At 46.5% G+C, this 11,916-nt stretch overlaps 1 protein-coding gene across 1 annotated transcript; it reads right to left on the bottom strand.

The window, feature by feature from the left end:
• Positions 1-128: 128 nt before the first annotated feature.
• Positions 129-1,440, bottom strand: LOC110771564 (V-type proton ATPase 16 kDa proteolipid subunit). Its single transcript, XM_021975884.2, has 3 exons — positions 1,239-1,440; positions 859-1,144; positions 129-564 (listed from the first exon to the last, which is right to left on the bottom strand). The coding sequence occupies exons 1-3, from the start codon at positions 1,318-1,320 to the stop codon at positions 432-434; spliced, it is 501 nt and encodes a 166-aa protein (XP_021831576.1). The 5' UTR covers positions 1,321-1,440; the 3' UTR covers positions 129-431.
• Between the last annotated feature and the right edge of the window lie 10,476 nt (positions 1,441-11,916).

Genomic DNA, 11,916 nt, shown 5'->3' with positions numbered 1-11,916 from the left:
GGTCACAAGTCCCACTTAAAAGTTCCCTCTCATTTTCAAAATTCTGTTTTAGATTTTACTAATCAGGTTAGTTACATCATATGGAACTTCAGAACAAATCCAGAGAGGTAGAATAAGAAGAAATGAAATTAACAAAATGATACAGGCGGTATATATAATTTCCAACAAATTAATGTCAATTCGATTTCTCAATACAGGCATGGACTCATGAAACACAACTCAAACTTATTCAGAAGTACAACTAATTGCTAGCCCTATATCTACCTTTGGCGCATAAACACTACCAATCCACCTGGTAGACATCGACGGATCACTCACACCATACAAGAATCTGTAATGCACCTCCCAAAAAGAAACTACAACTTCAAACGAAACAGTAAAGTAGCTCTTAATAAACAGCAGCAACCCAACAAAACCACCTAGCACACCTTCTAGTCGGCTCTTGACTGACCCGATCGGGAAGAGAGAATGATGCCAACAATGAGACCGTACAGAGCAAGTGCTTCAGCAAAAATGAGAATGAGGATCATCCCAACAAAAAGCTTTGGCTGCTGGGCGTTGGCTCTGCATAGTACAAAAACACATTCAGAAGAGGAAACTTCCAACCAAAACGCGACAAGACTCCAAAATTGGTAACGCAAACTTTCAAAACAAATTTCGTGCAAAACTAAAAACATGGTAGTAAAAACTATGCTTAGCAGCGAACAAACTGCTAATATCCTGAACAATTCAAGCAAAATAAACCACATCAAACTCGGTTCTCAGACAATCAAATCGATATTCGCACTCTCAAGCATCTTAAACCAATACAAAACCTTTAATAATGGAGATTTGTATGCGCAAATGTAGAGAGTTTACCTAACACCAGCATCACCGACAATGCCAATAGCCATACCAGCAGAGAGGCCAGCAAGGCCACAAGCGAGACCAGAGGAGAGATGGGCGTAGCCATCGAAGAGGTAATAGGATTTGGCCTTGGGGTTGATGCCCGTACTGATGATGACGGCGATGATAAGGCCGTAGATACCCAGCACACCAGCCATAACCACCGGCACGATCGACTTCATCACCAGCTCCGGCCTCATCACTCCCATCGACGCCACACCTACTCCGCTCTTCGCTGTTCCGTATGCTGCTCCCATACCTGTAGACCATACAAAGAACGCGCTCGATCAAATCCCTGCGTCCGCATCAACAAAAACCCTAGATGGCTAGATTTGAACCAAATGAAAACATACATGAGAAAACGAGGGCCGCGGCGGCGCCGAGGAACCCAAAGAACGGTGCCGTTTCATCGCCGCTGAACGTTGAAGAAGACATTCTTCTCGATTTACGGACAAGATATTCTTGATCGGATCTGACCTCTGGAGTGATTGTATTCTTTTTTCTCTCTCCTCTCCGCCTATGCCTTTAAGCGTATGTGTTTCGCTCTCAGCCTCAAACAATAGGTAGGTTGCGTTATTACGATTTTACCCCTGCTGTTAGAGGGCTCACGTGCGAAGAGGTGGCTGTGTAAAACATTTTGGGCTCACTATAGAATGCTTGCGTCTTTAATGAGTCATTCCATATTAAGTGATTATATATGGCCTTCAAGTGAGATTCTATTTCTTAATTGTTGAATTAGACTAACCAATTTGATCCAATAACTAAAAGATAAAACCTCACCTTGTTGGCGCTAAATCTGAACAGATAGAGATGAGTGCAACTTACAAGTGGGATGGACGATCGAGAGATCGATTGGATGTTGGATGCCGATTCTTCCTGTCCTTGGATGCCGATCCTGAATAGAAAGAAGTCGGGACTCGTAAGGTCTATGGAACCGGTGTGGAACCAGCCTAAGACCCTCCGATGCCGAAGTAAGTTTGTTGTTTTAAGAGCTCTTGCTGTTGACCATATAGAAGTATAAAAGTCAAGCTGAAAAGTCTTACCCCTTTGTTGATGGTGAAGGGGTGTATTTATAGAGGGCATTTGGGATGCTTGTGGTGTTCATTTCCGATGTGGGACTCGTGGGAGGGCCCTGTGAGGTTGACACGAGTCCTTAGATATTTCGGGCGGGTGCTTCAAGGCTGATTATGTACAATCGGTATGGGGTGCCGATTGTAGACGAGCTGGGCCTGTATCGGTTGTTTGCAGCTTTGAGACAATGTCATCGGTAGCCGATGCCGATTGTTCGAGGCCTTGGGTACTTGGGTGAGCTTCTCTGATCCACGTGTCGTTGTATGAGTGGAGGGTCAGATATGGTACAAACAGTAGTCCCCCAAGTTACCGATTGAGAAGCTTCTCGGTTGGGGACTTGAATCTGTCTTCGGCATTCTGATCCGGACTCGATGGTCTCAATGCTGCCGATGGTGGTATGTAGTCCCCCAAGTGCCCGAGCGAGTGAGCTTGGAAAAGGAAACGGCACGAATGATGATAAGGTGCCGAAGGCATCGCTTCTGCCGAATGATGACAGGGTACCGAAGGCTCCACTCCTGCCAAATGCTGACGGGGTGCCGTAGGCAACGCTCGCGTCGTATGGCTATTGCCGATGGCCAATTGTCTTCAGCACATGGGTGCCCAACATGGTGGATTAGCGGAGCTTTGTGGTTGTTTGAGCATGGGTGGTGCCGAACGGCAGCTGGATTTGCTAATGATGATTTCATCCTTGACTTGGGTGCCGATCAGTAATTGTCATCTTCAATATGCATGTTGGGCTTGGGTGCCGTTTGGTTCCCTTTGAAAGATTTTCCAAACAATGAGTGTAGAATGCAAAAAGACACGGTAGCAATCAAAAGCTTCCAAACGACAGATAAAGGGCCAAGTCCCCCAGTGGGTCGATAGGGAAAGGCTACCGAACGGTATGAAGGTGGTCTCTTTAAGCCTCTTGGGTGCCGTGAGCAATCTCATGGTTTGGCCAGTCAATTTGTTTGGAGGATGCGGTGCCGATGGCTACCTTGGAGTTTTCCATTCTGTGCTTTGCCATTCAGCCTTAGTGTGAGGCATGTGGGATTGCCGAACGGTTGGGTGTCTAGAGCAATTCATCGGCATGGTGTACACAGCCAGAGGCATTGATTCTGTACAAGTGCATGGACTTCGATAGCCATGGGAGATTTTATTGCTCCGGTGGGATGACTTGCCATAAGAAATTCAGTCAAGTTGAGTTGGTGCTGAACGACATGATGCCGATCCCTTGACTCATTGTCCACTGCATGGGTATTCCATTGAATTGCCGAATGGCAATTGACAGCTCATGGTGTGGTGGGGATGCACGTGGGCATCCGTTAGATTGGAATAGATTTCTGCTCCGTTTGCCATGCAACGTGACAGCCATATTTGGTTTGAACGGAAGCTGCTCCCACAGTCATGGAAGCCATGCGAAGCGAGGTGCCGAACGGTAAGGTCTTGCGATTTGAAGACGCACAGTGCACTTCGAGGGGTTGAATATTGACATGCGCTACAGGAGCTATTTATTTGCCGTTCAGAATCTTTGACCAAGTGGATGTCTTGAGAAAGCTATTGGCATGGCTACCGTTCGGTAGCTAGTTGGGGGGCATGTAGATGGTGGTTTCACTCTTGGTCACGCAAGCCATGCAAGCCATGCAAGCCATGCAAATTGAGTCACTTTCTGATTGGCTTTTCCTATATAGCCAATAGGACAAAATAATATTAAAATAAGAAGAATGGAAGGTGACTGGGTCACCGATTGAGCCCATGTTTTATGTCAGCCACTTGAATAATATATGGAATGATTGAATCCCATGCTTATAAATATATTAAAGTATAAGATAAGAAAATGTGTTTTTATCTCTTGGAAATAATGCACGTGGCTTTTCTTGACCCAAAGAATAATAAGTTTCTCCAATAATGCTTTCCAAGGAATATGCCGAACGGTAAGGCATGTCAAGAAAAGATAGGGTGGCCCATGTGTTTCTTCTTCTTCTTAATATTATATTGCAAGGATTTATCTTCTACATGTCGCTGCTTTAGCATTCATGGTTGCTCCAGCATGGTAAGGCTGGTGGCCGAAGGCTGATGCCGATGGCCGAAGGCTGATGGCGCCGTAATGGAGAAGTGTCTCTTGGAAGGTGCCGTTCGGCATGGCTGAAGGCTGATGGCTGATGCCGAAGGTTGATGCCAATGGCCGAATGCTGAATCATTGAGGGGACGTGAAGACATCACACACGCCGAATGATGCAAGGGGTGCCGAAGGCCGATGGCAGATGCCGAATCATTGGGGGGATGTGAAGACATCGCACGCGCCGAATGATGCAGGGGCGCCGAAGGCCGAAGGCCGAAGGCAGATGCCGGATCATTGGGGGATGTGAAGACATCGCACGCGCCGAATGATGCAAGGGCGCCGAAGGCCGAAGGCAGATGCCGGATCATTGGGGGGATGTGAAGACATCCACGCGCCGAATGATGCAAGGGCGCCGAAGGCCGAAGGCAGATGCCGAATCATTGGGGGGATGTGAAGACATCGCACGCGCCGAATGATGCAAGGGCGCCGAAGGCCGAAGGCAGATGCCGGATCATTGGGGGGATGTGAAGACATCCACGCGCCGAATGATGCAGGGGCGCCGAAGGCCGAAGGCAGATACCGAATCATTGGGGGGATGTGAAGACATCGCACACGCCGAATGATGCAAGGGCGCCGAAGGCCGAAGGCAGATGCCGGATCATTGGGGGGATGTGAAGACATCGCACGCGCCGAACGATGCAAGGGCGCCGAAGGCCGAAGGCAGATGCCGAATCATTGGGGGGATGTGAAGACATCGCACGCGCCGAATGATGCAAGGGCGCCGAAGGCCGAAGGCAGATGCCGGATCATTGGGGGGATGTGAAGACATCCACGCGCCGAATGATGCAGGGGCGCCGAAGGCCGAAGGCAGATACCGAATCATTGGGGGGATGTGAAGACATCGCACACGCCGAATGATGCAAGGGCGCCGAAGGCCGAAGGCAGATGCCGGATCATTGGAGGGATGTGAAGACATCGCACGCGCCGAATGATGCAAGGGCGCCGAAGGCCGATTGTAGGAGGTGCCGAGGGCATGGCTCAAAAGGGTGCCGAGAGCACTCGTGAAGGAGAACGACATAGCGTTTTGTGTCGTTTCCCACAGACGGCGCCAATCTGTTGGCGCTAAATCTGAACAGATAGAGATGAGTGCAACTTACAAGTGGGATGGACGATCGAGAGATCGATTGGATGTTGGATGCCGATTCTTCCTGTCCTTGGATGCCGATCCTGAATAGAAAGAAGTCGGGACTCGTAAGGTCTATGGAACCGGTGTGGAACCAGCCTAAGACCCTCCGATGCCGAAGTAAGTTTGTTGTTTTAAGAGCTCTTGCTGTTGACCATATAGAAGTATAAAAGTCAAGCTGAAAAGTCTTACCCCTTTGTTGATGGTGAAGGGGTGTATTTATAGAGGGCATTTGGGATGCTTGTGGTGTTCATTTCCGATGTGGGACTCGTGGGAGGGCCCTGTGAGGTTGACACGAGTCCTTAGATATTTCGGGCGGGTGCTTCAAGGCTGATTATGTACAATCGGTATGGGGTGCCGATTGTAGACGAGCTGGGCCTGTATCAGTTGTTTGCAGCTTTGAGACAATGTCATCGGTAGCCGATGCCGATTGTTCGAGGCCTTGGGTACTTGGGTGAGCTTCTCTGATCCACGTGTCGTTGTATGAGTGGAGGGTCAGATATGGTACAAACACACCTAAAGGCATTAATAATATGAGTCAAAGATAGGCTTTATCAACGGCCCAACACGATTTAAGATTTTAGATTATTATAAATAAACCCAATCCTAGACATGTATTTATAAAAAAACTCACACACTATTTAAACATAGAAACACACCCAAAATCAACAATTGTATATTTTTTGGGTGTGTTTATAAATAGGTTTTGAGTGTGTGATGATGGATTTTGGGTGTGTTTATAAAGTGTTTTGGGTGTTGGGTTTTTTTATAATTTCAGCCCCCATTTTGGGTGTTTTAGTGAAACCCCCTTAAGATTTACCATCTTAAAAGCTTGAGAATGCTTACTTGGGCCCAATTTTTGGGATTCTTTGTTTTTTCATATTTTATTATTAATAATTATTTTTTCGACAAAAATAATATTCTAAACTACACTAATCGATGAAGAGAGTGACTCAAACTTGGGTATAAGAAGGTAAGCACTACCCTGATGAACTAGCCTAACCCACCGCTGCAACACTTTTTGGATTCTAAAAAACCTTTTAACATTCCTTTTCTAATTTTTGGATACTTCAAATGCACATTTCAAATGAAATCCTTAACCTTATTTAATATTTGGGAGATTCACTATGAGTGCTGCTATTTCCACCCACCTGTCCTATTTTCCCACCCACCATGTAAATTTGAAAAAATACAATTTTATTTGTCCACCCACCATTATTTCTAAAATACCCTTTAATAGTGGAGGTCCTCCTTTTAAGCAAACAATTGAAATCTCAATAACTTATTCTAACCCATTAAACCCGTTAGAAAAAAAATCCATACAAAGTTAGAAACCCCCCATCCCAGTAATCTTTCATTTTCGTCACTATTGTCAATCGGTATGTGCAGCCGTATGCAATCGTGCTTGCATACTCCAGTCTGCAATAATTCAGATTTGATTTGGAAGCGAGCTTCTACTTAGCAGTCGAACTTTCTGGGATATAAAAGCTGAATCACAGATTTGTGAGTGGGAAGTGAAAATATGGATTTATTTAGTTTAGGTAATATTTATTGGACATCAGATTGGTTCCTTCAATGAACATCTTGGTTTACAAAAAAACAATCAATTCTTCATATGAGCTTTATGATTTACCCTTTATCTTTTTTACGAAGAAAATATTGTGTTATCTTTTTCTTTCAAATAATGGATTGGCTATGTAGGTCGAATGGGTAAAGAGGTCGGGAAGGGTAAAGGCTTGAGAGAGAAAGGAGAGCTTCGCCGTGGAATGGAACTAATGCGGGTTTTCGGGTTTTTTTTTCTTATACGGGTATGAATGATAATAAGTGATTAACCCTTGGATAAATCCAATGGATGTGATTAATTGGTCGCTGGTTTTTTCTCTAAGTCCTTAAAAGTCATTTTACAAAGGGATAAATTTGTCTTTAAAATTTTGAAAATAAAGTGAGTGGGAAAATAGGACACGAGGTGGAAATAGCAGCACTCTTCACTATTATATCCAATATAGGAGCCCAAATTATAAAAAAACCTTATATGAAATGAACTTTAGAAACACACCCAAAGCCCATTTACAACATAATAAAGACTTTTAACTTCTTTTAAATTACAAAACTGTCATTGATTTCTTAAAACAAACCTGTTTGTACCATATCTGACCCTCCACTCATACAACGACACGTGGATCAGAGAAGCTCACCCAAGTACCCAAGGCCTCGAACAATCGGCATCGGCTACCGATGACATTGTCTCAAAGCTGCAAACAACCGATACAGGCCCAGCTCGTCTACAATCGGCACCCCATACCGATTGTACATAATCAGCCTTGAAGCACCCGCCCGAAATATCTAAGGACTCGTGTCAACCTCACAGGGCCCTCCCACGAGTCCCACATCGGAAATGAACACCACAAGCATCCCAAATGCCCTCTATAAATACACCCCTTCACCATCAACAAAGGGGTAAGACTTTTCAGCTTGACTTTTATACTTCTATATGGTCAACAGCAAGAGCTCTTAAAACAACAAACTTACTTCGGCATCGGAGGGTCTTAGGCTGGTTCCACACCGGTTCCATAGACCTTACGAGTCCCGACTTCTTTCTATTCAGGATCGGCATCCAAGGACAGGAAGAATCGGCATCCAACATCCAATCGATCTCTCGATCGTCCATCCCACTTGTAAGTTGCACTCATCTCTATCTGTTCAGATTTAGCGCCAACAGATTGGCGCCGTCTGTGGGAAACGACACAAAACGCTATGTCGTTCTCCTTCACGAGTGCTCTCGGCACCCTTTTGAGCCATGCCCTCGGCACCTCCTACAATCGGCCTTCGGCGCCCTTGCATCATTCGGCGCGTGCGATGTCTTCACATCCCCCCCAATGATCCGGCATCTGCCTTCGGCCTTCGGCGCCCTTGCATCATTCGGCGTGTGCGATGTCTTCACATCCCCCCAATGATTCGGTATCTGCCTTCGGCCTTCGGCGCCCCTGCATCATTCGGCGCGTGGATGTCTTCACATCCCCCCAATGATCCGGCATCTGCCTTCGGCCTTCGGCGCCCTTGCATCATTCGGCGCGTGCGATGTCTTCACATCCCCCCAATGATTCGGCATCTGCCTTCGGCCTTCGGCGCCCTTGCATCGTTCGGCGCGTGCGATGTCTTCACATCCCCCCAATGATCCGGCATCTGCCTTCGGCCTTCGGCGCCCTTGCATCATTCGGCGTGTGCGATGTCTTCACATCCCCCCAATGATTCGGTATCTGCCTTCGGCCTTCGGCGCCCCTGCATCATTCGGCGCGTGGATGTCTTCACATCCCCCCAATGATCCGGCATCTGCCTTCGGCCTTCGGCGCCCTTGCATCATTCGGCGCGTGCGATGTCTTCACATCCCCCCAATGATTCGGCATCTGCCTTCGGCGCCCTTGCATCATTCGGCGCGTGGATGTCTTCACATCCCCCCAATGATCCGGCATCTGCCTTCGGCCTTCGGCGCCCTTGCATCATTCGGCGCGTGCGATGTCTTCACATCCCCCAATGATCCGGCATCTGCCTTCGGCCTTCGGCCTTCGGCGCCCCTGCATCATTCGGCGCGTGCGATGTCTTCACATCCCCCCAATGATTCGGCATCTGCCATCGGCCTTCGGCACCCCTTGCATCATTCGGCGTGTGTGATGTCTTCACGTCCCCTCAATGATTCAGCATTCGGCCATTGGCATCAACCTTCGGCATCAGCCATCAGCCTTCAGCCATGCCGAACGGCACCTTCCAAGAGACACTTCTCCATTACGGCGCCATCAGCCTTCGGCCATCGGCATCAGCCTTCGGCCACCAGCCTTACCATGCTGGAGCAACCATGAATGCTAAAGCAGCGACATGTAGAAGATAAATCCTTGCAATATAATATTAAGAAGAAGAAGAAACACATGGGCCACCCTATCTTTTCTTGACATGCCTTACCGTTCGGCATATTCCTTGGAAAGCATTATTGGAGAAACTTATTATTCTTTGGGTCAAGAAAAGCCACGTGCATTATTTCCAAGAGATAAAAACACATTTTCTTATCTTATACTTTAATATATTTATAAGCATGGGATTCAATCATTCCATATATTATTCAAGTGGCTGACATAAAACATGGGCTCAATCGGTGACCCAGTCACCTTCCATTCTTCTTATTTTAATATTATTTTGTCCTATTGGCTATATAGGAAAAGCCAATCAGAAAGTGACTCAATTTGCATGGCTTGCATGGCTTGCATGGCTTGCGTGACCAAGAGTGAAACCACCATCTACATGCCCCCCAACTAGCTACCGAACGGTAGCCATGCCAATAGCTTTCTCAAGACATCCACTTGGTCAAAGATTCTGAACGGCAAATAAATAGCTCCTGTAGCGCATGTCAATATTCAACCCCTCGAATTGCACTGTGCGTCTTCAAATCGCAAGACCTTACCGTTCGGCACCTCGCTTCGCATGGCTTCCATGACTGTGGGAGCAGCTTCCGTTCAAACCAAATATGGCTGTCACGTTGCATGGCAAACGGAGCAGAAATCTATTCCAATCTAACGGATGCCCACGTGCATCCCCACCACACCATGAGCTGTCAATTGCCATTCGGCAATTCAATGGAATACCCATGCAGTGGACAATGAGTCAAGGGATCGGCATCATGTCGTTCAGCACCAACTCAACTTGACTGAATTTCTTATGGCAAGTCATCCCACCGGAGCAATAAAATCTCCCATGGCTATCGAAGTCCATGCACTTGTACAGAATCAATGCCTCTGGCTGTGTACACCATGCCGATGAATTGCTCTAGACACCCAACCGTTCGGCAATCCCACATGCCTCACACTAAGGCTGAATGGCAAAGCACAGAATGGAAAACTCCAAGGTAGCCATCGGCACCGCATCCTCCAAACAAATTGACTGGCCAAACCATGAGATTGCTCACGGCACCCAAGAGGCTTAAAGAGACCACCTTCATACCGTTCGGTAGCCTTTCCCTATCGACCCACTGGGGGACTTGGCCCTTTATCTGTCGTTTGGAAGCTTTTGATTGCTACCGTGTCTTTTTGCATTCTACACTCATTGTTTGGAAAATCTTTCAAAGGGAACCAAACGGCACCCAAGCCCAACATGCATATTGAAGATGACAATTACTGATCGGCACCCAAGTCAAGGATGAAATCATCATTAGCAAATCCAGCTGCCGTTCGGCACCACCCATGCTCAAACAACCACAAAGCTCCGCTAATCCACCATGTTGGGCACCCATGTGCTGAAGACAATTGGCCATCGGCAATAGCCATACGACGCGAGCGTTGCCTACGGCACCCCGTCAGCATTTGGCAGGAGTGGAGCCTTCGGTACCCTGTCATCATTCGGCAGAAGCGATGCCTTCGGCACCTTATCATCATTCGTGCCGTTTCCTTTTCCAAGCTCACTCGCTCGGGCACTTGGGGGACTACATACCACCATCGGCAGCATTGAGACCATCGAGTCCGGATCAGAATGCCGAAGACAGATTCAAGTCCCCAACCGAGAAGCTTCTCAATCGGTAACTTGGGGGACTACTGTTTGTACCATATCTGACCCTCCACTCATACAACGACACGTGGATCAGAGAAGCTCACCCAAGTACCCAAGGCCTCGAACAATCGGCATCGGCTACCGATGACATTGTCTCAAAGCTGCAAACAACCGATACAGGCCCAGCTCGTCTACAATCGGCACCCCATACCGATTGTACATAATCAGCCTTGAAGCACCCGCCCGAAATATCTAAGGACTCGTGTCAACCTCACAGGGCCCTCCCACGAGTCCCACATCGGAAATGAACACCACAAGCATCCCAAATGCCCTCTATAAATACACCCCTTCACCATCAACAAAGGGGTAAGACTTTTCAGCTTGACTTTTATACTTCTATATGGTCAACAGCAAGAGCTCTTAAAACAACAAACTTACTTCGGCATCGGAGGGTCTTAGGCTGGTTCCACACCGGTTCCATAGACCTTACGAGTCCCGACTTCTTTCTATTCAGGATCGGCATCCAAGGACAGGAAGAATCGGCATCCAACATCCAATCGATCTCTCGATCGTCCATCCCACTTGTAAGTTGCACTCATCTCTATCTGTTCAGATTTAGCGCCAACAAAACCCAACTCCAAAACCTCATAAAAAAGCCCAAAACACTCAATAGGATATCAAAGTAATTTAATAATCAAAATTAAATTCAATATGACCGGCTATCATTTTTTGGATTTTTTTTGGGTTTGTTTATAAAAATTAAATGATGTAAAGTTTATTTATAGTTTTAGTGCTAAGAATGGGTATATGACTAAATATCTCTTAATGTTTTTATGCAAAACATGTTTATTATTTTAAAACTCAACTCACTTTTTTTTTTCAATTTACGGTTGATTTTCACGAGAATTCATTTATTACAAATTACATGGCTATTGGAAGACTCCTGCAACCTAGCATTGCGTCCGTACGAGTTATTCCACGCAAAGCACCAAATGATTTGCTATCCGTCAGCAGCACTAGTTGTGAGACCAACAGAGGAGCAAACGAAGGTTTTTAAGTGAAGAAATGGCATTACACAACTGAAGAATGAAATGATGATAATTCCGGGAGGAAAAAGTTTTTGAGTCACATGCTAGGAAACAGCAAAGAACATGTTTCACCTAACAGTATAATAAGATTACAATATACTCCCTGAAAAAAAAATTGC

This window comes from Prunus avium, chromosome 1 (genome assembly GCF_965620075.1).
Source record: "Prunus avium chromosome 1, drPruAviu1.hap1.1, whole genome shotgun sequence".
Lineage (NCBI taxonomy): Eukaryota > Viridiplantae > Streptophyta > Magnoliopsida > Rosales > Rosaceae > Prunus > Prunus avium.
This window is presented reverse-complemented; position numbering and strand designations above follow the sequence as displayed.

Excerpts from the sequence above, each read along its gene's own strand:
- LOC110771564 (XM_021975884.2), bottom strand. The coding sequence starts at position 1,320 with ATGTCTTCTTCAACGTTCAGCGGCGATGAAACGGCACCGTTCTTTGGG. Across the intron at positions 1,145-1,238 it reads CGCGGCCCTCGTTTTCTCAT|GTATGGGAGCAGCATACGGA; the intron begins GTATGTTTTCAT and ends TATGGTCTACAG. Across the intron at positions 565-858 it reads GTCGGTGATGCTGGTGTTAG|AGCCAACGCCCAGCAGCCAA; the intron begins GTAAACTCTCTA and ends TGTACTATGCAG.